This window comes from Pleurotus ostreatus, assembly GCF_014466165.1.
Source record: "Pleurotus ostreatus strain PC9 chromosome Unknown scaffold_8, whole genome shotgun sequence".
Taxonomy (NCBI): Eukaryota; Fungi; Basidiomycota; class Agaricomycetes; order Agaricales; family Pleurotaceae; genus Pleurotus; species Pleurotus ostreatus.
The window spans coordinates 533636-559879 of NW_023503163.1; the positions used below are offsets into that span (position 1 = coordinate 533636).

General features: G+C 50.3%; 6 protein-coding genes across 6 annotated transcripts; 2 read left to right on the forward strand and 4 right to left on the reverse strand.

The window, feature by feature from the left end:
* Window positions 1–324: 324 nt before the first annotated feature.
* Window positions 325–3243, reverse strand: PC9H_010486 (uncharacterized protein; the record flags this gene model as incomplete). Its single annotated transcript, XM_036779979.1, has 11 exons — window positions 325–337; window positions 392–564; window positions 619–1199; window positions 1258–1329; window positions 1386–1607; window positions 1705–1878; window positions 1932–2383; window positions 2440–2768; window positions 2824–2967; window positions 3024–3080; window positions 3124–3243. 11 exons carry the CDS (start codon window positions 3241–3243, stop codon window positions 325–327), a joined length of 2337 nt encoding a protein of 778 aa, XP_036627362.1.
* A 1318-nt stretch (window positions 3244–4561) lies between these two features.
* Window positions 4562–8770, forward strand: GDH2 (NAD-dependent glutamate dehydrogenase; the record flags this gene model as incomplete). The annotated part of the gene is made up of 20 exons (XM_036779980.1): window positions 4562–4750; window positions 4807–5087; window positions 5156–5396; window positions 5460–5578; window positions 5637–5692; window positions 5751–5948; window positions 6009–6196; window positions 6262–6329; window positions 6384–6515; window positions 6569–6690; window positions 6744–6825; window positions 6876–6992; window positions 7051–7093; window positions 7147–7246; window positions 7297–7329; window positions 7387–7599; window positions 7653–7850; window positions 7908–7995; window positions 8048–8642; window positions 8699–8770. The coding sequence occupies 20 exons, from the start codon at window positions 4562–4564 to the stop codon at window positions 8768–8770; spliced, it is 3135 nt and encodes a 1044-aa protein (XP_036627363.1).
* Window positions 8771–9395: 625 nt separating this feature from the next.
* PC9H_010488 (uncharacterized protein) lies at window positions 9396–11550 on the reverse strand (the record flags this gene model as incomplete). Its single annotated transcript, XM_036779981.1, has 4 exons — window positions 9396–10873; window positions 10933–11085; window positions 11145–11261; window positions 11325–11550. 4 exons carry the CDS (start codon window positions 11548–11550, stop codon window positions 9396–9398), a joined length of 1974 nt encoding a protein of 657 aa, XP_036627364.1.
* A 6147-nt stretch (window positions 11551–17697) lies between these two features.
* PC9H_010489 (uncharacterized protein) lies at window positions 17698–19345 on the forward strand (the record flags this gene model as incomplete). The annotated part of the gene is made up of 7 exons (XM_036779982.1): window positions 17698–17885; window positions 17953–18124; window positions 18404–18501; window positions 18570–18600; window positions 18666–18736; window positions 18798–18908; window positions 19057–19345. 7 exons carry the CDS (start codon window positions 17698–17700, stop codon window positions 19343–19345), a joined length of 960 nt encoding a protein of 319 aa, XP_036627365.1.
* A 1045-nt stretch (window positions 19346–20390) lies between these two features.
* Window positions 20391–22437, reverse strand: PC9H_010490 (uncharacterized protein; the record flags this gene model as incomplete). Its single annotated transcript, XM_036779983.1, has 11 exons — window positions 20391–20538; window positions 20602–20724; window positions 20785–20866; window positions 20924–20946; window positions 21000–21166; window positions 21239–21385; window positions 21440–21555; window positions 21610–21758; window positions 21824–22009; window positions 22063–22192; window positions 22257–22437. The coding sequence occupies 11 exons, from the start codon at window positions 22435–22437 to the stop codon at window positions 20391–20393; spliced, it is 1452 nt and encodes a 483-aa protein (XP_036627366.1).
* Window positions 22438–23500: 1063 nt separating this feature from the next.
* Window positions 23501–24961, reverse strand: PC9H_010491 (uncharacterized protein; the record flags this gene model as incomplete). Its single annotated transcript, XM_036779984.1, has 5 exons — window positions 23501–23611; window positions 23766–23854; window positions 23947–24550; window positions 24602–24705; window positions 24805–24961. The coding sequence occupies 5 exons, from the start codon at window positions 24959–24961 to the stop codon at window positions 23501–23503; spliced, it is 1065 nt and encodes a 354-aa protein (XP_036627367.1).
* Window positions 24962–26244: the final 1283 nt, after the last annotated feature.

The following is a 26244-nucleotide window of genomic DNA, read 5'->3' on the forward strand; positions in this document are numbered from 1 at the left end:
TTAGAACACTTGTTAAGTGACGAAGAAGCGAGGAAGTTCACTATTCCATTGGTATTCGGAGAAAGGCAGCCTTCTTGGATTGATTTCTCTTATATTCATGGAAATACTCCAGCGACGGTGTGATAAAGTACCGGGGTGTTTGTTTCTTAACAACCTGTCCAATTGTGACTCTTAAACGAACGCTATGACGCTAGTGCACACCGTGGATATGAGAGTCAGAGAGAATGTATTAGGGGAATAGGTAGGGGAGGACTATTGAGACGGTATAGAAATCAAGACGACTGCGCAAGGCAAGGTATTTTAAGGACACTACCCAGAAATTGCTTAGTTGAGGATCCTACGGAGAAGTTGGGTGAGATTGGTTAGAAGACACTAGGAATATGATGCTCACTTCTTGGCTTTGACGGTCTCCTTTGCGACGAGAAGAGGCTCGCCGACTTCCTTGGCGGGACAGACGAGGGGGTCGAGCTTGCCCTTCTTAGCTGGGCTCTTGCCTTTGCCCTTCTTTGCGTCGGAATCGGCAACACCGTCACCGTTCTTGTCAACGACGTCTCCGTAGCATTTCTGGAAAGTAGATATCAGTATAGAGCCGGTTTAGGTAGAAGCAGATGAACGGACCTTGACGAGGAAGCCCTTCTTGTCCAAGATGTCGACCTTGTTGTTGCCCTTGAAGATGTCAAAGAATTTGCCGGAGGAGCCACCATTGACGTCGATGTGGGTAGTGATGATTGTGCAGCCATCGAAGTCAAGAGCGGCGGGTTCACGGGAGGCGAGTTCACGGGCGGCGTTACCGTAAGGAGGGAAGGCTCTCTCGACGAGCTCGGCGTCCTTCTTGCCCTTCTTGCCGGCCTTCTTGTCGGCTTTCTTGTCACCCTTCTTGTCACCCTTCTTGTCGTCTTTCTTGCCGGCCTTCTTGGCATCCTTCTTGTCACCCTTCTTGTCAGCCTTCTTGTCGTCTTTCTTTCCAGCCTTCTTGTCGTCTTTCTTGTCGCCCTTCTTGTCATCTTTCTTGTCATCCTTCTTTCCGCCCTTCTTGTCGATGTCAGAGCCGTCGAGGTCAAGGTTAACGGAGGAGTCGGCTTCGATGAAGACGGTGGCTTTCTGCTTGAAGCCGACGACGTCAACCTCAATGAGGGGCCTCAAGTGGAAATCAATGTCAACATCGGCCTCAACATCGGGGGTAGCGGAGATGGAGTAGTCTAGCGGGGGGCGGCGTCAGTGATGTAAGGGGGAATGAGTAGAACGTGGTTGGCTTACAAGTGTCGAGGGCCTTGGCCTTGCCAGACTTCTCGAAGGACTTGGCGACCGAGGGAGGGTACCAGAACTCAACTAAAGAGGATCCGTTAGTCGAGATAGTACCGGCTGGTAGAATGGATCAAACTCACTGTCGTCGAGAGCGTAGTTGACTTCAGCCTCGTAGTCGATCTGGAGGTTGATGTCGGCGTCGATGGAGGCATAGATAGTGACGGAGGGAGAGAGCTTGAAGACACCGGGGATGTCAAGGGAAGGCGCGCCTTGCTTGGCGACGATTGCCTTCTCGACGCCCTTGTAGTCGCCAACGATGTCGCTGTTGACAATGACCTTGCCGTCAATGTCGATGCCGGTACCTGTGAACAGCGTTAGTGGATAATCAGGAATCGTGCTGCTGAGTATGTTTACCGGTCATGAGAGCGAAGTCATCGATGGAAGGGGGGGAAAGAGAACCGCTGGCAGCAACACCGAGAGTGAGTTCGATGGTGGCTTTGGCCTCAGCGGCGATCTTGAAGATCGATTTGGCGTTGGCGGGGCAGACTTTGGTCAAGGAGTACAAGACTTCGTTCTTGCTGGCGGTGACCGGCTGGTAGGCCTTCTTGTGCTCAATGCTGAAAGCAGTCTTGTCTGTGGCCGAATGATCAGGAAAGCGAAGAAGTACCAATGCGAAAGAAGCGTACCTTTGTTATCAGCCTTCAGCTCGGTCTTGGACTTCTTGATGGACTGGATGGCCTTGTTGAACCACTCCTTCTTGCTGCCCTTGGCTGCTGGCTTGCCGTCCTTCTTTCCGGCCTTCTTGTCATCGGCCTTATCCTTCTTGCCGTCAGCCTTCTTGCCGTCAGCCTTCTTGCCCTTCTTGTCGTCCTTCTTATCGTCCTTCTTGTCAGCCTTCTTGCCGTCCTTCTTGCCATCCTTCTTGTCATCCTTCTTGTCATCTTTCTTTCCGGCCTTCTTGTCATCCTTGTTGCCGGCTTTCTTTCCGTCGGCCTTGTTGCCCTTCTTATCGGCGTCGAAGTCGTCTTCCTGGTCTTCTTCATCCTGGTCATCGAAATCGCGAGCTTCGAGGTAGGAGTCAGGGTGTTCTACACCAGGGAAGTTGGCCGCCAACAAGGCGAACTCAACAGTGCCGACCCTAATCAAATACAGCAGTCAGTACGATGAAGAGTAAAAGGTAGGAGAAGAACTAACTTGGCGGAGTCGATGGCAGCGAAGTTGTCATCGATCCTGATAGTGTGTACTTGTGGCGCAGACCCATCGCGACGAACAACGTGGGAGGGAACCGACTGGTTCTCTGCGACAGTCGCAGCGGCAATCCGAGCGAACGGAGCGCTGCCACACTCTGCGGGAAGACGGACGATCTTGTGGACCGGTCCGTCGTGATCGAACATATGGTTGCATCCAGCATCATCTCCATTGCAGACAAGACGGATGTCTTGCGCAAGGGCATTACGGTCGCAGTCCAAGACAACCCAGCCCGCGGCGGGGGTGATATCAGTCACGGACTTTGAGGAACCGAACTACAACGCAAGTGATGAGAAGGCGAGGTGACGGTGCAACTGAAGCGTGACTTACGATCTTGAGGGCTCCTGATCCGGACTGAGATGGGATGTCGTAGGCACACTCACCGTCGAAACAAGGTCTCGACCAGTCATTGGCTGGTGAAGCAGCAACGAGGGCTGCGGCAATGATGGCGAGGGCGAAAACTTGCTTCATTTTCTAGAAGTAAACGCTAAATGAGTGGAGCCGACGATGAAAGGGAAGCTAGTGCTTACGATAATCTCAAGTGTAACCTGAGTGGTAAGCGACGTAAAGCCTAGGAGAAGAGAAGGCTGTTAGCCGAAACTCTGAAAGAGGGTCCAAGAGATCACTCACGATGATGATGCTGGAGATAGTCCGCTGAAGAAATATTGGCGCAACCAGATAGCTATTTATACCCTTGAACATAGGTGCTATGGCTTGGTAGCCGGGAACAGACAGATTGCTAGGTGTCATCGCGCTCTGTTAGACTGCCAGTTTCAATGCGGTGGCTGCAAGTAGCATCCAGAAAGTTTGACAGACAACATGGTTTATGTGCTAATCAGACCAGGCACACCATAGCCTGGATGGCAGCACTAACGGCCAGGATATTCGCTGGAATTCTTGCTGCCCAAATGTCAGGCCAGCCCTGGAAGCCGACGGTGTTGCGGGAAAATGCAACTTTCGGGAGAAACGTCGTTAGCTGTTGAACAAGGGCCAACCTGGGCCAACGCAAAATTCTGCTTGACAGAGTGCATTTTATTTTGATTTTCGCCGGTCATTAATTCTCTACTAAGGAATTGCTGTCAGCGCGAGCGCGCCTCTATAGAACGCGACAGCCTACCAAGACTGTACCAAGACCACGCCAGTCGCCAACTGCGAAAATGATATCCTTTAAGGTCTATATTGCGTGCCCATGACCCCCCATTGTTTCAAATACCCAATTGAGTGGAGTTGGCACGCATATATAAACGAACGCGAATATCCGTCCGTCTAACGCGATGCCTCGCCGTACACGTACTTCACGGAACCTTTCGCAGTCTGTCTGGGTAGTAATCGCCCTGGGTAGTGTGATTTTTTTAAGGGTTCTCAAATCAAGACGACCGTCCTCTTTGCAGGCGGTTGTTGCAGGCAACGCCCAGCTTCGGGTAGGAGAATGTGGGGAAGAGAGAAAACATCTGGGGCACGTACCAGATTGTGGGGGGATATCACGTAAGTGCGTCATGTGATTCGCCGCATCCGCTACTGTCGCCGGTCGGCGTCGCTGTCAGCACTGTCGGCGCACTGGTAAACGTACATCAGTGGTCGCATTGATCGCATAAGGTCCACCCGCGCACAGTCGCAATAATAATGACCCAGAATTTGACTGCGATTCCGATTTTTATCACTGGCTACTCCCCAGATATTTGATCAGTGAATCCGAGGCGTTGCTGCCGTATAAGCTACTAGCGGCACTTGTATATTGTCTCTTGCGCCATAGTCAGGTGAGGTAAGTTTCGCGTAATCCCAAGTTCCGTATTTTGGTACCCAACACGCGACGGCCAATATTAGCCATCGAGAGCCAGACATCGGACGCAACGGATCCAAGTTTGTAACAGGTAATGAATGTGTGACCAGCACGGACCACGGATCTGCAATATGGAGAATTGTTGGACCGTGAATTTCACGTATATAAGGCCGTTGGCCAGTTGCGTAACCAAATTCAAGTCCCCAAACTGCTCTTTGCCTTCAACCACCACCACCCAACATCGCATTTCGTTTCGCTCTCTTCCATATCATATAATCATAATTCACGATGTCGACACCTCAGGATCTCGACACGGCGCGCGCAGGGCGGACGGAGCATCTGGTAGTTCCAGGTAGTCAAGCAGGATCGCGCGACCCATCGACCCATCGCATCAAGAACCTCCCCGGTTACACCACCCCAGTCTTCAAAGGAAAAGAAGAACAGCGTGCATTGGTCGAAACCGAAGTCGCTGCTAAGGTGAGCCAGGAGCCTTGATCGGCACGGACGGCCAATGATTTACCCATCTCGTCTAGGGCTTCATCCCGCAAGAACTTGTTGGCGGTGAGGTTAACTGGTTCTACACCGGTCTCGGCATCGACGACACATACTTCTCCAACGAATCTCGCGAGGTCATCGTCGATCATATCATCGCCCTCTTTGGCGCCAAAATCCTCGCATACACCAAGCACGATCCCAGCCAATTCGTTATCGACCTTGAGAAGATCGATGATAACGAGAACGGTGCGACATTCATTCACACCAGTGCGCCCGGATGCACGACCACACAGGGACCCGGCGCGACTTGTGAGGCAAGGTGAGAGATCTGCCGTGTTTTGCGTCAGCGCTCGCGCCATAGATCAAGGAATCTCATTTGCGGACTAGGATCGACGAGCTCTTCCTTGACCATTCGACACCCGAGAAGGCCTATCGTCTAGAGACTTTCCGTTCAGCAGGCTCCATATCTGCTACGGCATCACAGCAATTGCGATGCTACTTCGTTACGAAATGCAACTTCCCCATCAAGGCAGAGGCCATCCCCGGACAAAAAACTGACATTCGCCAAGTTTCTGACCCCATTTTCTTGGAGAAGGCCACAGAAAACACGTTGGAGATCTATCAGAAGGTGAGTGCCCACAATGGATTCATTTCTCGCACGTTTGCATATCTGATTTCGCTACGTGCGCAGGTGATCTGGAACGTGGAGAGCCGATATGGGCCAGTCATGGAGGTGTTTGAAGTCGAAGGCAGCCGCGAACGGCGTCTTGTCATTGGCTACAAGATGGGAGGCACATCACGTTTCTTCAGGTACGTACTTTAATGATAATCTCTAAAGGGACGCGACTTGACGCGTCGCGTCGTTTAGCGCCCTATCAAACCTTTACCACTACTACCAACTCTACTCGACGCGTAAATATGTCGGTATGTACATTTGCTTGCTATATATGCGCGCATTAAAGCTCATTTCGTTGGGGGACAGAGCAATTCTCTAATGGAATCACCATTATCTCGCTCTACCTCAACCCCCTCCCTAATTCGACCGCTCCTCCCATCGAGCATTCAATCTATCAAGTGATGAAGGAAGCCTCCCTTCTTTACTGCTTGCCCGACAACCCCTTCTTCTTACCCAACGCTCCCGAGAGCAACGCCCAGGCCGTCCAAGAGGCCATGTATGCTTGTAAGTCGCTGGTACCTACGTTACACCACCAGAGTAATTCTTGACCTCTCCCTCCGGTAGACTGTGGATGGATCTTCGCCCAACACTTCTGTAACCGACTTGGCAACTCGTATCTTCAACTCAAGAACCTGCTCGATGAATCCAATCCCGCCCACGCCGAAGTGTTGAACGATATTAAGAGACGATTCAGGGAGGAGACTTTCACTCGCGAGAGTATCGCGCAAGTCATTCACGCGCATACTAACTTGGTGAGCTCTTGTAATTCTATTGGATATATTGATGGCCGATACTGAGACTGCAAATATGCGTATAGATTCAGCTGTTGTATGTCAACTTCGCGATGGTGCACTATCCTCAGTCGGATGATGCCTCCCAGATGATGTGAGTTTTGATCTTTGTGTCGTGAAAACTTGGAATGCTCATAAAGTGCAATAGGCCCACGCTATCGTATCAACGTCTTCAGACCACTCAACCTCTGAACGACGAAGAGTTGCATGACCTAATGAGGCGCACAGTGACCAACAAGCACGAGCTCCAAGTCCTCGAGAGTTTCTTGATCTTCAACAAGTCAGCTGGACGTTTCTCCGTAGTTGGTTCTCAGAGTTCTGATATTTGTATAGGCATGTTCTCAAGACGAACTTCTACCAACCCACGAAAGTCGCGCTGTCGTTCCGCCTGGCACCCGATTTCCTGCCTGAAGTCGAGTACCCCAAGAAGCCGTTTGGAATGTTCATCGTGATTGGTATGCCGTATGCTACTGGAGTGGGATTGATCATATATTTATCGATGCTTCAGGAAATGAATTCCGTGGATTCCATATCCGTTTCCGCGATGTCGCTCGAGGTGGGATCCGTCTCGTCAGGTCGAGAAACAAAGAGTGGGTCTCCATTTTTTGTTACTCTTACAGGGTCATTAACGTCTTTGCAGGAACTACTCCATCAACCAACGTCAATTGTTCGACGAGAACTATGGCCTGGCATCCACTCAGTCCTTGAAGAACAAGGATATTCCGGAAGGTGGAGCAAAGGGAACTATCCTCCCCTCGTCAGTATATTTATGCTTCTACCTCCGCAATTCTCTGATTCAAGTCATCCATGTGCAGCCTTGGGGCGAATCCACGCCTTTGCTTCGAGAAGTATGTCGACGTACGTTCTTCATATTGCTCATAGATATTTTGGTCGTCTCAATTCATATCCAGGCTATCATTGACCTCCTCATCCCCGGCCAGACCCCAGGAATAAAAGAGAAGCTCACGGATCTTTACGGCAAACCCGAGCTGCTATTCTTCGGACCAGATGGTAATTGCCCAACTATATTTATTCTTCCGGCATACTTAATTTTAGTGCAGAGGGGACTGCGGACATGATGGATTGGGCTGCTCGTGAGTTATTTCTGTCGTTTGTATACCAATGGCAGTAATTCATAACCTATGGCATAGTTCACGCTCGGTCTCGCGGGGCCGAAACATGGTGGAAGTCCTTCACTACCGGCAAGAGTGCTGAGCACCTGGGTGGTGTTCCTCATGACGCGTACGGCATGACCTCCCTGTCCATCCGGCAATACGTTTTGGGTATCTATAAACAGCTTGGATTGCGGGAGAAAGACATCACGAAGGTGCAGACTGGTGGTCCAGATGGTGATCTCGGGTCAAGTGAGTTATTCCTTTCTTCGCGGGACACGTGAAGGTTAACTGATCTTGTGTAGACGAGATTTTGTTGAGTTCGGACAAGACAGTGGCCATTATTGACGGTAGTGGCGTGCTCGCCGACCCCGCTGGAATCAACCGGGAGGAACTCATCCGTCTTGCTAAACTTCGCGTACCAATCGGTAACTTCGACACGTCCAAGCTCAGCAAGGATGGGTACCTTGTCAAAGTTGATGATCAGGACGTCAAGCTCCCTAGTGTGTATTCTTTATCCGAGTATTATTGAGCACCGTCTCATCTGCAATCCTTTCCAGCCGGCGAAGTTGTCTTCAACGGTACAGATTTCCGTAACGTCGCGCATTTGAGGTTCAAGGCCGACTTGTTCGTCCCTTGTGGTGGCCGGTGAGTGTCGTGGATGTTGGCGATGAACGTCGTATTGATTGCTTGTACGTAGTCCGGAGGCTGTCAACGTCTCAAATATGGCCGCACTCGTTGACTCCGAAGGCAAGCCCCACTTCAAATACATTGTGGAGGGCGCGAATCTCTTCTTGACGCAACAAGCTCGTCTCTATCTCGAGAAGCGCAAGGTCATTCTATTCAAGGACTCTAGCGCGAACAAGGGTGGTGTAACTAGTTCCTCGCTGGAAGTTCTCGCCGGTCTCGCGCTAGACACCCAGGAATACGTTGATCTTATGATATTCAAAAATGGCAAGCCATCGCCCTTCTACCAGAGTTATGTCAAGGACATCCAGAGCAAGATCGTCGAGAACGCAGCAGCAGAATTCCACTGTATCTGGCGCGAGCACTCTCGTCTACAGGGTGCCAAGCCTCGAACGACCATCTCAGACGAGCTCTCGTCCACCTTGAACAATCTCCAGGCCGAGCTTGAAGGCTCCGACCTGTTCGACGATCTACCTAGCAGACGAGGCGTTATTCAACGTGCCATCCCGAAGACACTTGTCGATCAGGTTGGCTTGGATGTGTTGATGAAGAGGCTGCCCGAGGCATACCAACGTGCCCTATTCTCAAGCTGGGTGTCGTCGCATTTTGTACGTCCTTCTCATCAGCTCTCTGCTAATACATACTAATGTTAAATCATTTCTAGATTTACAAATACGGTGTCAACGCATCGAGCGTCGATTTCTTCCACTTTGCTCGGGATTTGGCTGTCAACTAAACGGAACTTACTACTGGGACTTTGCAAATACGAAAAAGCTTGATGTACATAGTATATTGTAGATATTGGACCTCTTACGCTACTCAGAACAAAATATTACGACGGGTCCTTAGCGACCTTCTCTCCGAGGTCTTCGTATCATCTAAGTTGGGTTTCGTTCTTCGTAGCATGACGTGCCCTGGGGTTCAAACGTTCAAGTATCAACTTTCGTTGAGCACCCACGAACAGTACTCTCGTCTGCATCTTAGACCTTGACGACACATCATGTTCCTTGAGGTCGTAGTTGCGAATCGACGCTGCCCAAACTAGTAGAAATTTAGTAATATACAGGAAGCCATGTATAAAATCCATGTACAGAATATAACAACGGAGCTATTGACATAGTGGATGGAGAGGTGGTGGACATGATCGTATTTTAAATTGATTGATAGTAGGCGGGTGAAGAGAAAAAGGTATACGGCATTGTAGAAAGAAAGGCATAGACAGGCAAACTTAAAGGGCATGTACGAATGAAAGGGAGCGTCGAAGAAACATAGCAACACCAGAAAGAAACATAGTCCTTTTGCTTTTGCCGATTCAGAGTCGGAGCGAGGGAGGGGGTATCCAGGCGGGGAGCGTAAAGCTTCTATAGGGTCGCGCTGGGAGGCAAACTAGGTGGTCCGCCCTCAATCCCCATCTTCCTCCTCACGATCTCGAACGTCTTCAACATCTTCCTCCTCGCTCCAAGCGCCGCAACACCCTTCGCCTCGAGCGCGGCCTCGTCCATAACAACCATATCCCTCCACTTCATCCCCTCGAAGTTGGGCGTATACTTGTGGAGCCTCAACGTCCTCAACCACCCAGGAACGTCCTCCAACATGGCGGGATCGACGTCTTCATCGCTCTTAGGTGTGCTTCCTCCTCCAGTGCTCGACGGACTGCGCATGTTGCTCCCGACGGACCTCCCGCTTGGCGGTCCACGCTTGTTGCCTAGTCCAGCGGAATTCGGCTGCATACCTCCCATCCAACCCATGCCACCCATGCCGGCCATACCTCCCATCCCAGGCTGACCAAAGCCATTGGCCGCCATCTGTGCAGCAAGCAGCTGTGCCTCTGGCGACATCCCCATCGCACTAAACATGTTCATATTGAACGGACTCATTGGGTTCATACCAGCTGCTCCCATCCCAGCAAGGAGATTCATTTGCGGGCTGCCCATGCCACCGAACCCACCAGGAACGCCTCCTCCCATCTGCATCCCCAATCCATTCATACCGTTGATAAGCCCGTTGACACCATCATCGCCGTTATTGTTGTTTAGGTTGAGATTCCGGTTGCCTCCCAAGGCGGGACTACGTCCGCCGTTCCAGCCAGCATTGCGCGAGTTACCGCGACCTCCGCCCTGGTGTCCTTGAATGAGATTGCCATTATCGTCGTATACAGCTCCACCGGGCCCGTTGTTGGATCCGCCATTGTTGTCGTTCTTCGGCTCCGGTTTGTTCGAACGCCTGTGGATGGTAGGATCTCCCATACGCGGTACACCCGGCGCAGCGGTCTTGGCAGCGCTCCACTCGGTCAATTTGCTAGCGGCGGCATCGAGGTTCTGAGTGCGTGTAGTATCTTTGCTGAACATGGGGATGAGGGGAGTGTTGACCATGCTTGCCCAGCTATCACCGACACCTTCGCCAGCGCGGGGAGAGCCAAGAGTCCCTGAGAACTCAGTACTCTTCGGGCGCGTACCACCCACAATGATGTCTTGGCCATTTGAGTTAGACTGCTCAACGACTTGGCCAAGTTGTGATCCCCAGGTCGAACGCGCGTCCCCACCAGTCGATGCCAGAACAGGGGCAGAGATTCGGTGTGCAGCATTTGAGGCCTTGAGCTTCGCGCGCTGTTGTGCTAGCGTCGCCGCCGCTGCATCTTGATGTCCGCCCTGCACATTCGGCGAGGAATTTGCAGCAGAATCGGGGGAAAGGAAGTTTGAAGCCGAGGGAGAGTCGAGAACGAGTGATTGCCTGTTAGCGGCGTTGAACGAGCGTGCGGTAGGTGAGGCAGGCAGGTTGGATTTCAGCCCGGGGGACTTGATGCTCGCCAACTTGGCTTCCATCTGAGATTGCATTGATCCTGTCAAATCAGTGATATGAGATCCTTATGCATAGCGTCTCGTAGTGAAACATGCTCACCACCCATAGCTGGGCTCAACAAAGCCGTCATTGGGTCAGACCTGGCCATCTGCTGAAGGACCGTGATAAAAAAGCGAATCTGTACTTGAGTAGAATGTTGCAGAAGACTATAAAGAGCGGCTGTGCGCTCTGCTTCTGAAAGAACTTTGAACCCTGTAGATGTCAAGATGGATGAGAAAGCTAGATAAGACTCGAATGTCATAGTAACTCACATTGCTCGATGGCGCTCAACTCTTCTTTGAAATTAATGTCCAGCGAGGCGGCGGCCATGTCTTCAAGCGTCGCCTCATAACTTTGTAGATTTTCGAACCACTGATCAAGGGCTTCCGCTGAGATATCACAATGGATGTCGTCAGTTTAGAATCGCTTTCACAGTGAGACATTCTACTAACCTTCGGGAGTCTGGAACATGCCCGTGCCAGCACTTCCCAGGAGCTCGCTGGTAGGGCGTGCGCTTGGGGCACCTCCAGGACGAGGAGAAGAGGGCGCGAGCGTAGGCGTCCCTCTCAGAGACGCACCAGGCCCCACAGACTGCCTTGATCCGATAGTGCGACCGTTGCCAATGCCATCTGGACCAGGAGATGGGCTTGGGCTAGTCGAAGGCGGACGAAGACTCATGTCGAAAATATGAAATGGGAATGTGGTAAACGGTAATTGGGTTTTGGAATCGTCCTGGACGTCGAGTCTGCTGTGGACTTGCTAGAAACAAACTTGCAAATGGCGGAGTAGGGTGCTACCTGCGTTTATTCTAGACGAGACCAGCGGAGCCTGCCGGTCTAGCTCAACAACGAAGGGGATGTGCTGTTCGTCGTCGTCGTCGTCGTTGAGGACGGGCGAGAGCGAGGAGGAGAAACGGGTCACGATGGAAGTCAAAGTGAAAGGAACAAAAGCGAAAATGTGGCCGCTCTCACTCATTCACTATTAAGCGCCCGCCACGTTCTAAGTCGGTTCCTGAACATTGGCTGATCATCATGATCTCCCAACTTCAAGACGAGTTTCAGAGACCCGCATGGAGGGCATCAGCACACCGCCCGTGTCGGTGACAGTTCAAAATCTCCGTTCTTAAGAGATCACCCTTCTTATTATTTCCGGAGTTGAACTCAAGAGGTCAGTGGTGACCCATATAAATCAAGCCTGACGCTAGACCATTTCGCAAGTACGAGGAGGACCTATACATGGCGGTAGATAAGAAAGTAAATCAGAAGTCCTTACATCCGATCGTTTACTAGGAGTCCGTCAGACACGGCGCTGAACGAAACTACGACAAGTTACCACCGGAGCGATGTACACGGCGTGTCTTGCAAACTTGGTCAAAACTGAAGTGATTCATGGTCGTTGTGGACTGCTTCCATTTCAAGACTTCATCCACGGCGGATACTATTGAAGTTCAGTGCCGAGAATATGCGAAACTTCTTGCCGGTCATCCCATCGTACCCGTGGAGTCTCATTTGCGTATTCCCCGAAGGCATTTATGCCTGTGGGTGTATGTATTGGACAGTCTCATACCCGAGGAATTACCCAAGGGATTGGCTCTACCGGGTCCTCTGATTGCTCTCATTTATCTTGGGGATAAAAGTGCAGGAGGTCATTCTCTAAATTTGGGCTCCCATGAGACTCAGATTTAGAACGAGCGAATTATTCCTGAGCCCAGTTTTATTCGTGCAGCTCAGCCATTTCAGTGGGTGTATCGTTTCTTGATACTTTGCTAGGTTGGGGTACAGTGCTTGTAACGTGGCGCATCCGACGACCTCTTCAGGTCACCACGATTCATCAGGGAAGCATGTATTATGAGTATGTTCCTATGATCTTGCTCACGTTGCAATTATAATCTGGGGACAAACTATGACGGGCCGTGCTGGACACAATTAGATGTAAACGATGTATCATCAATCACTAAATCCATACCTAACTGTTGTAACTGTGAGAACGAGAATAGTAAACTCAACTTGCGAAACATGAACTTGCACTTGAGCAATTGAAACTCCGAAAGCAGGACTTTGTGACTGTGGGAATGAGAACATTAAACTCAACTTGCGAAACGTGAAGTTACACTTGTGCAATTCAAACTCCGAAGATCAGCAATTGAGACTCCGATGCCTTACACATTGCCGCGAAATGTGAGTACAAGCTGCGAGCCCTTGCTAAATTCCGAAGCCCCAGAAAATTGACACTTCCCTTAGCCAGCAGTATAGCTTGTGCCCAATAAGTGGTTTATCCTATTTATTAGATATTCAGGAACTGATGAACCGTACATGCCATATAGTCTATTATTATCATTATACCTGCAGCTGCAGCTCCGGCCCCATATCTGTATCCTAGTTTAGCCAGGTCTTACAATATACTGCATCAATTCATCGCCTCAGTAAGTCTGCCCACTTGGCCTGCTGCCACTTACCTGCCCTGCGATGAACAGTGTACCCCTTCCTGTTGGGACAATCCGGAATGCTTTCAATGAGCTTGTAAGTGCTTGAGGGCTGTTTACTGTGTTCACGCTGCACGATACACAAGATTGACTGTATTCAGGAACGTACGTGCGTGGTGTAAGTAAAAGCTAATTACATAATACAATGAAGTCCGAGTATATACATGTAGGATAGGGGAGATCATGTGCCCCAAGGGGCAAGGGGTTACACTCACCCCCTCTAGATTGCTGATATGCAATCTATATTGGTTAAATCAAGAACAGCAAAATGAAAGTGGGAACATCACAAGAAATGAGTGAGGTATATAGCAAGTAAGGAGGGTGATGCTAAGGTAAAGGAGTCGTCATGCCTGGGTCTTCGTCAGGGCGCGGGGACATGGGTACGTCCTTGGAAGGAATTACAGGGGCCATGGTCTGTAACAAGAATGGTGTGGATGATGTATCCGTATTGAGGCGGGTTATTGTCTGTAGTGACAATGATGTAGGGGGAGTGTCGCAGTGGCTCCGATTGGATGACGAATGTAGGTAGGCAGGGGGAACAACAGACCCCCCCCCAACGACACTGTGAGAGGAAGACGGTTGTCGTCCTCTACGTCATCGTCCCATGCAAATGGCAAGGCAGCATCTAACGTGGGTGGACCTAGCCAGTCCACGCTAGTGGTAGCGGGAACATGGGCGGACGCGGAGGAGGCAGGGTCCCCAACTGTAAGGGCAACCTCAAGATGGCCACACAGCGCGAGCCTAGCAGAGGGAGAATCCAAAGATAATGAATAAGACTAACTACAATACATGAGGGGGCTGCTCACCTAGCAGAGGGAGAATCCAAAGAGAACAGGATAAGGATTCTCCATGCTAGGAGGCGAAGTATATACTGTAGTAGTGTGAGAGGAATGCAGGATAACTGTACAGTACACCAGCCACAAGTCCGAGGGAATATCACAAGGTACAAGGAAACATGTGATAATGAAGTGGAGGGTAAATGGACAGGAGTCGTGCCAGCGACTTGGGGAAGTAAGGGCGAAGGGTAACGAAGTGGGGGAAGAGGATAGAGGTAACCCGGACGAGCCCCAAAGAGTATAGACGAGTCCGAGCGAGTCTGAAGTGTCCGAAGCGAGTCCGAGCGAGTCCGAAGTGCGGGAAGACTCCGGAGTCACCGGACGTGGCTCGGATGCGAAAGGAGTGGGCGGAAAGGAAGTGGAAAGGAAAGGAAGCGAAAAGGAACAAAGGGGAACAAAGGAAATGTAGGTAAGAGTCCATGGGATGAAGAAAAGGAGAGGAAATAGGAGTGTCCCCTTACACCAACGGGCACTGTGGTGTGTCCCAGCGTCACGGCCACGGCATGGAGTTGCCTTAGTATGGCAGCATTGGTGTTGTATCCACCATGAGGGGTCGCGGGGTGACGCGACTGTTTTGATCGAACCTCTGTGGGTTCGGGAGGGGACCCGGGGGGAAAGTAAGATTGGGGGTTGGTCAAGAATGAAGGCGTGTTCGGCGCGCCCGGGGGATATCGGGACGGTGGCAGTGGACTCGTAGATACACTTCGGGGCTCGTCCGGGCTACCTCTATCCTCCTTTCCCACTTCATTACTCTGGAACCACGATGAGGTGTGGAACACTCAAGGACAAGAATGAGAGGATCAGTGAGTAAGATTAACAGTCGTGGTCGAGAGATAAGATACAGAATGAACGTGTACCGAATATATATAAAGATTCATGTCACGTGGAGTTAAACAGGGGAAAGGAGTAAACAGGGGAACTTGTTTACATACTCCTTGTCCCCACTTCCCCAGGTCGCCGGCACAACTCCTGTACATTCCCCTTCCACTTCATTATCACATGTTTCCTCATACCTTGTGATATTCGCTCGGACCTGTGGCTGGTGTACTGTACAGTTACCCTTCATTCCTCCCACGCTACTACAGTATATACTTTGCTTCCTAGCATGGAGAATCCTTATCCTGTTCTCTTTGGATTCTCCCTCTGCTAGGCTTGCGCTGTGTGGCCATCTTGAGGTTGCCCTTACAGAATAGGGGAAGGTGAAGAAGTGGCTAGAGGATTTTCAGACGAGTCGGTGAGTGATGAGGGTATTCTGGACGTGGTGTCGTTTAACTCCGGAGTGGTTTGGTGGTAGGCTGCAGCAGGATTATAGAACAGACTGTGTCGGAGTGATGGAGGATTAGGGTGTGATAGAATGTTTGGATGTTCGGATTCTGGGCATCTGGTAAGTGTGAACTGCCAAACGACAGTGTTGGGATTGGGAACCCAAGAGCAGACTATTTTGAACGGAAAATATGCGGATGTCTTCTCAAAGAGGTAGTTGATAGCCTGTTGTGTCGGACCTTCCAGAAAGATATCGTGAAGAGGATCGGGAGGGAATTCAAATTCAATGACGGAAGAGGATGATTAGGTGACAGTGAAACGGGGGGTGTCTTGAACTTTAAACCCTTGCAGTGGGCTCCAGAATGTAGTAGTGAATATACACGTAGACTAGTAGTAAGTCTAATAAAAATGCGAGGGTCCGCCTCCGGCAGGACAAGTCCGTGTGACACCCGAGTGTGCTATGTGTGAGAACAATGAGTCCAAGAGTAAATATGAATGAGGAAGGAACTTTGGATGCTTCGGATGGCTTCAGATGCGCTCGGATGCGGAACAGACAACTCGGCTTCGGATAGTACAATGAGGATGGCAGGAGAATGATAAGGACGGCAGGAGAAACTGGCTTTGGATCAGACTCGGACTCGGACAATGGCGAACTCTGACAACGGAAGAGAAGAAAGCTTTGGATGACTTAGAATCTAACTCAATGTGGGGGGGAAACAAGCTTAGTTCTTCTAACTATGAGTACAGGAGTTTTTGTAGCTGAGAGAATATCAGATGTATGAAAGATCCGGAACGAAAAGGCACTAAGAATGAATAATGGGGATAAAGAGAATCAGAGTATTAGAGTATGAAACAAAAAGATAATGTTGAGTCGGTCCGAAGAGTCTGATCTGTTATCACGTGTGTCTGTAACAGGTCCGTAATGTCCGAGACATGTGCGAGTGAGTCCGAGGAGTCGGAGAGGGGTCGATAGGAGCTAGGGGGAGTCGGAATGCACGGAACGAAAGGGTTCAACCCTTACACTACATATATATTTGCTTCTAATTTACTACACAGAACAATCCTTTGCCGGAACAATCCTCAAGTAGATTCATACATCTGTGACCGCCTTGAGCAAGGTATTTGCCGTCGACAGCATATCCAAAAGGGTAAGCAAAAGGTGGCCAATCCCAAAGCCTTTAAGCATAAGAAGGAGGTGGAGGAGAATGTACCCCCCGCAGAGCCAAACCCAGCAAAGCAGCGACGTCTCTCAGCAGATAAACGGCTGGCTCTTGGGCTGCTTGTCCAGGAGGCTACTATGGAGACTAAGTGAGGCTTGGTTGGTATCAACTTATATTTATGTGTAATAAGTAGTCACAATATTGTGTTTACATCGTACTTGGGACTGATAGTGAGGTTACGAAGGTTTCGGAGCTTCAATCACACGACTGTCATCGAGGTTTTTGCTTTCGGAGTTTTATTTGATCAAGTTACGCTTATACTTTTGGAGTCTCAATTGGTCAGATGTCAGTTGTGATTCGAGTCTTCGGGGTTTCAATTGAACAGTTATCAGTTGTTTGTTACTCTTTCGGAGATACAATTGCTCATTAGCTGAGATTCAATTGACCAATCACGAAGTTGAGTTGGCCAATAATTTTGTCCAGTGAGTCCCCTCATAACAAACTTTAGACACTCGCTTGCTCCTCGGTTATTGGAAGGTCCTAGATCTACTGCGAGTGTCGAGGTAAATTGATCATCAACAATTTGTTCGTACCACGGTCCCATTCTTTATGAGCAAGTGGTCCCAGGCTGAGCACCGAAATCAGAAGAATTGCCCCATTACTCGTCATTTGCTCACCATACATCATGGAATCATAAACGTGTTCGGCCAGTGGAGAACGGCGATGCGCTCGTGATACTGGGCATTGTTCTCGTGCCGCTCTCACAAGAATTGGGGTAAATAAATCTTCGAGAACGGGCGAGACAGTGGTATAGGCATCATCATGTGCCGTGCCTGCATTCCGCTCTGGGTGTTGCTGCCAATATAAGGGATGTCTTCGAAACGGGGAGGGAAATGACCGGCCTTGAGAATGAGGGCACGCGGCATATTTAGCCAAATCCGGCCAGAGTTGACCATCTATAGCATCATCTACGGCAACGGGCGGATGTATATATAAGTGAGACCAAGCCCACTGGCTGTATACGCCTACTCTTCGTCTCTTACCATCACCACCACTACAGCCGTTGCGTATCGCACCGCAAAGAATGGTTTTCTCTGACCGCAGTCGCGGGGCCTCACCGTTGAGGCCCGGGTTCAACAGTGTTACGTCCTATAAACCCGAAGGCTTGTCGGTTGCAGATCATCTGCACCCCGTCATCAATGCTGGCCGCGTTGCTGTTATCACCGGTGCAGCCAGCGGAATCGGCAAGGCCGCAGCTTTGGAATTCGCAAAGTGCGCATATCTACTCACAACTGCATGCGTTATCGGGAAGCTGACTGGCTCTGCCTGCGTGCAATAGGATTGGGATGAAAGTTGCCATTGCAGATGTGAACCACGAACGGCTGAACGAGCTTGCAGCGGAGCTGATTCAGACCCTCGGCGAGACAAATGTTATCGCCCAGCCGACCGATGTGTCCAAGTTGGATGAGGTTGTGCGGTTGAGGGACAGAGTGTATGAAGCTTGGGGCGAGGTGAGCGTCGTGGGTTCGCAATCGCATAACCGTGGTGGCGCATCCCACATCCACCTCCACTCCTCTGCCATTGCTCCCCGCTCGCCATCCTTTTGCCTTCCATCTTGATGATGATGACGACTATGTTCGATGTTCTTTCGCGAAGATTGTTATTTTTGTTCCCCTGATCTTCACACCTCCCTTGGATTCGTTCCCGTTTCCCATGCTCCGTAAATCACTATCTGTCCACCTATTCTCTTTCGCCTATCTCCCTCTTCTGCGGTACTTACTCTACCCCAGGTCGCCGTGTTGATGAACAATGCTGGCGTGGGCGATAGAGGTACTTCTTGGGCCGGCATTGATAAATGGAAGAAGGTTTTCGATGTCAACCTTTTTGGGTATGTTCCATTCTACATATCTGTTCGTTCCTTGTCAGTGCTCAAAATTGTCTGACCAATATCTTTAGAATCGTCAATGTCCAACAAACTTTTGTACCAGTGAGTGTCTTGCTTGTACAGCAGCCGGTGATTTCCAGTGATTGATCAAACTCTGCTGCCCCTAGTCGATGCTTCATCAAGAAAACCAAGCTCTCATCGTCAACACTGGCTCGAAACAAGGTATCACTAACCCTCCGTGAGCAGCTTCTATCTTCTTTTGTCCTCCTTATGATTCTCACCTTCAATTACAAATATAGAGGAAACGCTGCGTATAATGCTTCCAAGGCGGCTGTGAAAAGTCTGACAGAGGGCCTAGCCTACGAGCTTCGCGAAACGCCTAACTCTAACGTGACCGCGCATCTCTTCGTGTACGTTCTACTTTTATCCTGTGGCATATACGCCGTTCGCTGACACGTCCCTCGTGCCACTTCTCCACCGCTCTCCCACCCACGCCGCTCAACGTGCAAACACATCAACCGGCTCCTCAAAAACACGCAACGGTACCGCTATCCACAGCCCGGGCTGGACTCACACCGGTATGACCTCCAGCGGGTCCTCAGAAAAGCCTCCCGGCGCGTGGTCCGCTCAAGAAACGGTGCTCTACATGCTGGAGCACGTGCGAAAGGGCGACTTCTACATCATCTGCCCGGACAACGAGACCAGAAACGAGATCGATCAGTTGAGAATCATGTGGGCTGCGTCGGATGTCGCTGAAGGGCGTCCAGCGTTGAGCAGGTGGCACAGAGACTACAAGGCTTTGTTCTCAGAGTACATGAGGGAAGGGCTGGAGAGTCTGGAGCGATGATTTATTTGCGTTGGGTATTGAATGGATGGAGATGGGAGGAACGGCATTAGAAAGAAGACGAGAAGAGGCTAGTAGACTGGTTGAATTCGCTGTCGAGATAGATTCCTAGGATGTAACATGTATAGTCAAAATCATTTCTTCTGCTCTCGATGAACTTGCGATAATGTCGAAGGACGCTTGCGAAACTCCGCGAAACTCGCTATCCTGGTGTTCAAAAGGGGCTTAGGGGCGCTATTCCTACTGATCCGAAAGCCTCAGGCCTGGGTCCCCCCAAGTGCACGAAAGAAATCAATTCATCACTCACATTCCGTGACTTATCTCAGTCTGCTACGATATCCACAACCCCCAACGGTCTTTTGCATCTGGGCTGAGAATAAGGAATCCAACCAATCAGCCCCAGTCGTCTGAGATCATCTATCATATATATATACGCACTGTTTGGCACTCGACGGGGGTCCTGATTCGTCTACCTTCCCTGAGTCGCAATTTCCCTCCGACGCGATCCTGTTCAAGTCTGGACCGCCATCGTTGAGATCAGACGGTCCTTCCGCCCAAAGTCTGAGCCGTACGATAGCGACGTACGCCAAACATGTAAGAAAAGGGAGGGCGAGGTCGGTGAGGGTGAAGTCGGGGAGCATTATCTCTGCCGCAGTTGTGCGCGCAACGCTTTTATGTATAGCTTAGGCTATGTTGTGGCCTCGATTGGATGCGATTGAATTCATTCTGCGTGTGTCATCTGGAGGGAGGGATCGTCTCAGGGTAGTCGTGTGAAGTTGCCACATCAGCAATGCTCCGTAAATATTTACAGAGAAATATAAAGCAAGGAGGGAGAGCTGTGGACATTGATATTTCCGGTGATGGTACAATTATCTACATAGTGGCCGTATTCATGTGCTCATACCGAACGAGCGGACCATAAGAGAGACTCGGAGGCACTTGAGCGGGCTGTTATATCACAGACGAACTCTTTCGGGCGACTGAAAACGCCGTTGGTGATGATATTGGGAAACGATCATGAACGTGCATGTGCGGTGATAACTAATACTTACCTCGTAATGGCGCTCTTGAACTCTGGCGAGAATGGGATCGTATCCCCGTGTTCGTCTTTCCCTTCGGATAGGTTCAACGTCGCCAAAATGGTGGCGGTAAGAATCCATACGCTGGAGAATGCGAAATGCCTTCCTGGGCAGATTCTATCCGTAGTGGTACCGAGTGATGTCAGAACCGAGCTTCACAACATCCGCGTGCTTACTTACCTACGCCCGAATCCAAAAGTAGCGTCGAAAATTGGTTCGCCGTCGCCGTCTGGCTTCGGTAGAAAGCGAGAGGGATTGAAAAGTGTAGGATTTTTGTATACCCTTTCGTCCAACGACATTCCGCTTTGTAGCCATGACACGTCAATGATGAAGCAAAGGAACGGGAGCGGGAAAGGGTCTCACGTCAAGTTGGGTATAACGGTCGTGCCTTCAGGAATGAACATGCCTTTGTATAGGTCATCTTGGACAGAACGATGAGGGAGGGCTAGCGAGAGGAAGCCTTAACTATTAGTGGCCCCTTAATTGATGGAGGAACACATACCCATAGGGACTACCGGGTGCCATCTCGTAGTGAGTCGTGAGTCGATCATAACAAACGGTGACAGCACCATACCGACCTCATTACTTCATGAACGATAGCGGTAGTGTAGGGCAACACATCCATATCTTCGAACTCTGGAAGTCTTTCGGACCCGATAACTCGAGAGATCTCTTCTTGACCCCGCTTTTGGCATTCAGGGTTTGAGATCATGGCCGTAAACAACACCGTAACCGTTGACCAAGTCTACACGAGAGCATGTGAGCGAGTAAATATACAAATCCACGCATACCCGAGTCGGTGAGAAATACCACGTACGGTTTCAACTGCTGCTCGAAACAGGGCTCCAGTCGCTAGCTTTGTCAATTCGATCTCTTCGGCGGCGGCCTCAGGATGATCTTGCCTGTCAGCAAACTTGCACCACGTCCGCGATAGGACGGAGTCTCCTCTGAGTCCATTCAAAGCCTGTAGGACACATTTAAGTAAATCCAAGTGAAATAGATACTGGAGTCCCCGAACCATGTTCTTCTCCGCTTGTTCATAAGGGTAGTCATAAATCCGTCTGAACGGATCTTTCCACTGCCGTGCCCTGTGGGCAGGGCCTGTCCCAGGGAACCATGCAGGGAGGTACTGGACTGGATTGACCTTGAGAACTTACGCATTCAGATTGCATCAAAGAACGATCTCACAAAACGGAAAGAACTCCACGAGAGATGCCCCTGGTTGAGTAATGTTTAGTACGACGACATTGTGGTCCTCCATGAGCTTCATGTATTCGCCAACTTCTTCCACGGCGTGCTGACCATAAAGGACGCTTATAATTATGCTGGTAGCCCACCTAGCACGAGTTTTCAAAAGATGATCAGCCTGAAATCTTTCCAAGACCTGTCCACAATGCCGTACCGGTTTATCAGCATCTCATGCTGGTTCTTATTTTCCAATAGGCTTAAAGCGAAAAGGCGGGTATGTACCGTCTGAGTGGTTTGGTAAGTGGCGACCGCTCCTTTGGTCATAGATGAATGAACGAATTTCCTGTGGTTTCGAAAGGATTCGCCGTACGGCATCATGACAATATCCGACATCCCGAGGCTGAAGTCAGGACGTGGTCAGAGTTTCACAGATTCCATTGTTTACGAGCTCACATTTCAAATACGCGAACGAAAGGCCTATCGCTATAAATCGCGCTTCGTTTCTCTAAAAGATCGATGGCTGCCTCGCGGCTGTCTAGCACAACAAGGTGGTTTCCCAAGACCTCCAAGTGCATGACATCGCCTGAATGTGTACCAGTATAAGCTCACCGATGCATAGAATAGAAGCGTGGCTTCGAGACGCTCACCGTATTTCTTCGCCCAGGTATGGAATATCACGTCTTGATTGTCGAAGGGTAAAACTCGAAGATGGCCAATCAACGGGTCCGATGGTGGTCCCGGAGGATAGTTAGTTTTCTTTCTGGCCTTGAGCACGAGGAATGACACCAGCCCAGCACCAAGCAAAAGGCCAGCGTACGTAGAATCCATGGGGTATTCGGTGCAAGTGCTAGACCTATGCTGAGAAGGAACTCATTACATATATTCTGACTGCAGGCCCCAGTGCGCCGGAATAGGTACTGAGTCCCACACAACTGTCATTGAATTCCAACATGCCAGTGAGGAGCTTGAGGGAAAATGAATCGCGAAGGCTGAACTGATTTCCCATACGTAGACTCTCATCAGTAAATGCCTGAATCCACATGCTGACCCGTCTGATATTACTCGACTCTTTTAGTGTTCACCAGTATATGCCATGCATGATGCACGTCGTTGAACCAGTGTACCTGAACCTCTTTGCGAAGGAGGACCATTAGTTGCGATGTTGACAACTTGCAACTCACCATTGTGGGCCGTCCAATGGCGGACTGTCGTGACATCTCAGACCACGTGTTGGCCGCCACGACGCGCCAGCACGCGTACTAGTTCAGAAGTACGAGTTCTCACTTTTCCTGGCTTTGGGAGAAATTACAAGAAGTGCCATGGTAACATTTAGGGGTAATTGGTCAAAATTTCAGGATTTAATCATGATTCACCAAGCCTATACACCAATAGAAGATAATTGTATATACAGCACATATACCGTTATAGAGTAAATAACAAGACTCGGAGAGAAGTTTCCTGTCTACGGTATCCAGTAGGTCGTAGGTGGGACGAATGAAGTACATTATATACAAAACATAGAGATGTCACAGGTACCTCAAAACTAGCGATCCCCTTGAGTTCCTTGGTACTTTATCCTGAAAGTAAAAGCATGCTAAATCCGACCGATGTGATCCCTTGTTGTGTTTATAATGAATGGGCGGCGACTGCGGCGTGTTCGTACGGGATATCTGATTCCTTCCGCTCCGAAGATAGATAATGTATATGTTCAAGACTTGATGCAAGAACGCGGATATAAATAGCAGACTTTCTTGCGATGCGTAATGGGCGATGGATGGGGGTAAGATGGTGGAACTGTCTTCTGTCCGTGTGGAGACGACAAAATTATGTTGATGACCATGGTGATGCCCGAATGTCGAAGGGGATAGTAACAAGATTGAGTGGCGTTAATTCAATAACTGCTTGCTACGGAGCCCACGCGGCCTCCATCGACCAGCCAAACAGCACCGTTCACATAGGCACCCGCGCGGCTAGCCAGGAACAATATAGTCCCAGCCATATCCTATTAGAAAATATACCATCAGCGATCCAGCACCGAGCACATCAATCAGCTAAAAGAGCGTTTATGCATAACAGACATGGAAGACACGGACATGTCCGAGAAACGAATGATGTGGAGGTGGAAGGGAGGAATCAAAAAGGTGAAACATACATACCTCCTCTGTACCAGCGCGCCGTAGAGGCACGTTTCGTGCTAAGGCATCAGGAGACATTTTGAACCCCGGGGTTGGTTCTGTTGTCATTTCTGCTCAGATGGAAGAAGGGGGATAGATTGGGATGAACATGGGGATATGAATGGTTAGATTAGTTACAGAGACGAAAAACGAGGTGACTTACCACTGGGCCAAACGCCAGGCGCCAAGATGTTGCTCCTGATTCCCCACGGGGCGAGTAAATTTGCGAGGAGCTTGCCGAGGTGAGTTGTGGCGTGTTTCGATAATGTGTACGACATCGACAGAACCCTTGAGTCCAATCGGAATGCCCCAGAGGATGATACTGTGAGGACTTGTGAACTGTGGTGCGGAGGGCGGAATTCCTGCGGTGTGAGGCCGGTCATTCGCAGCTCACCGTGTTGCTTTCGTAGATTACCCTGGTGAAGTAGATCGAGGAAAGCGACGGTTGTGTAGTATACCGCAGTGACGTTCACAGAGAATGTCTCCGCAAAATCATCCGGCGAGCCCGTGTTCCATAATTCGTTTTGGAACGCTTTAATCGATGGAACCGACGGCGTGGTAGTCGGTGATCCTGGTGGCGATGGTGGGTTGGCGGAGGGTGAACTGAAGGGAGTGGGGAGTGGGTGGTTGTACAGATTTCTGGCGACGCCTGCGTTGTTAACGAGCAAATCTATATAGCCGTGCCGTTCTTTGATGATATCTGTGATTCGTACAAGACTATCACGGTCGGCAATGTTGCCCTGTAGAGGTATTATGTTGCCAAACCTCTAACGCGTCGGTCAGCAACACAGCGACAATAATTTCGTTAGGGCACCCACACTGTGCTCTCTGGCGGCTTTTTCCAAGACCTCTAGTCTGCGGCCAAGAATATAGACTATAGCGCCGTTGTTTTCCAGTGCGGAGGCAATCATCAGGCCGATTCCTGGATAAAGGAAACGGCGCAGCGAACATGACGTCGTAGTGAAAGAAGTCAGCTTCAGAAGCGGAGATCAAGGGCCCTGGGCCTGATAAGCGGACGCACCTGTGCCTCCTCCTGTCACTGCGACGACCATACCCTCGACATTGAATATGCCCGCGGGATTGTACGGATTCGGTGGTTGCTGATGGGCATAAGGCGCGAAGAAGGGATCAGAACGCCCTATGCTCGAGGGACCCGAGAAGTTGAAAAGGCCAGCCATTCGGCGCTGCAGTGAGACGAACAGATGGTGGAGAATGTCGAACGCTATGGTGAGCACTGGCGCTGTCTGGCGAAGGGGGAAGGGGATGGATGCAGTAAAAGGAATCTAGGCTTTTCGTCACCAGTGTACTTGAAGGGGAGCGCAATCGTGAGTATCGGGGCAGGGACGACCAGATGAGGACTCATGACTTTTATAGGAAACGGAGGTGTGGGTACACACCAAGGATACACATCGCATCTGAACCCGTCAGAGCAGGCACGTTCCGCCGGCGAATGGCCTTATGTGCAGATCTACAGATGTGCCACTCAGATTCGGTACCTAATCTCTGACCAAACGCGCATGCTTTCGGGGCCTTCTAGAGCTTACGATACGGGCAGGAAAGAAGAGCCAAAATATGGTCTTCTAGCATGATGGTCGTCGTATAATGGGGCTTGTCGACGATGAGGAAGAGGGGACGACAAGTCCGCCACGAGGCCGCTCTGCGAGCCCCTTGCTATGAAAGACCGTCCTCGAATTGCATGTCATGCGGCCAGAGGTTTGATGCCTTGTTTCCCGCCGGGCTAGCTGCGGCTCGCCGTTAGAACACAGTGGAACGACCCATGAAGAGGCCTAGTCGTAAACTTTCCCACTCGTAGCCAATGCTTCATTGAACTCACATACTATCCATAGCCTTCAATCAGGATGCGACCTATTCTTGGATGGATCTCGAGCCGCAATCCGCAGCCAATTGATTTATTCGCCTATTTCTTTCGCGCACGCTACAACTAATGTACGCTCTATTTGCACCCTAGCGGCGTCGACATCATGACGGAGCAATCGACGAGTCGGATACCTCTCGAGTCCGACAGAAGAATTCAAGGGGCCATCCCCAGTTGAGACCCTCTGGGACTTTGCGCGCTCACCTCGCGCGCTTCTCTTGGATCCCTCCTCTTCTCCTAGATTCTCCAAGTCTCACGCCGATTAAACTATGGGTTCTCGGTCGCTCAGACATCCTTGGTACGATTGCACATCGCAAGATGCTACACGCAGACGCCGCACTGGGGATATTGTATCCAATCCGGTTCTTTCTCCCTCTCAAAGGACCCAACTATTCGCAAAACCTTTGAAATAATAGTTGCCTTGGAGCAAGCCTACTACAGCAAAAACTACCGAGGAGCCGATCATGGATTCAGCAACAAAAGCCACGAGGAGTTGCGAGAGATTACCTACACTATCCTCTGGCCGCCAACTCGGATATTCGTCTCGAACCCATCATTTAACTCTAATAATACTCGGACGCCAAC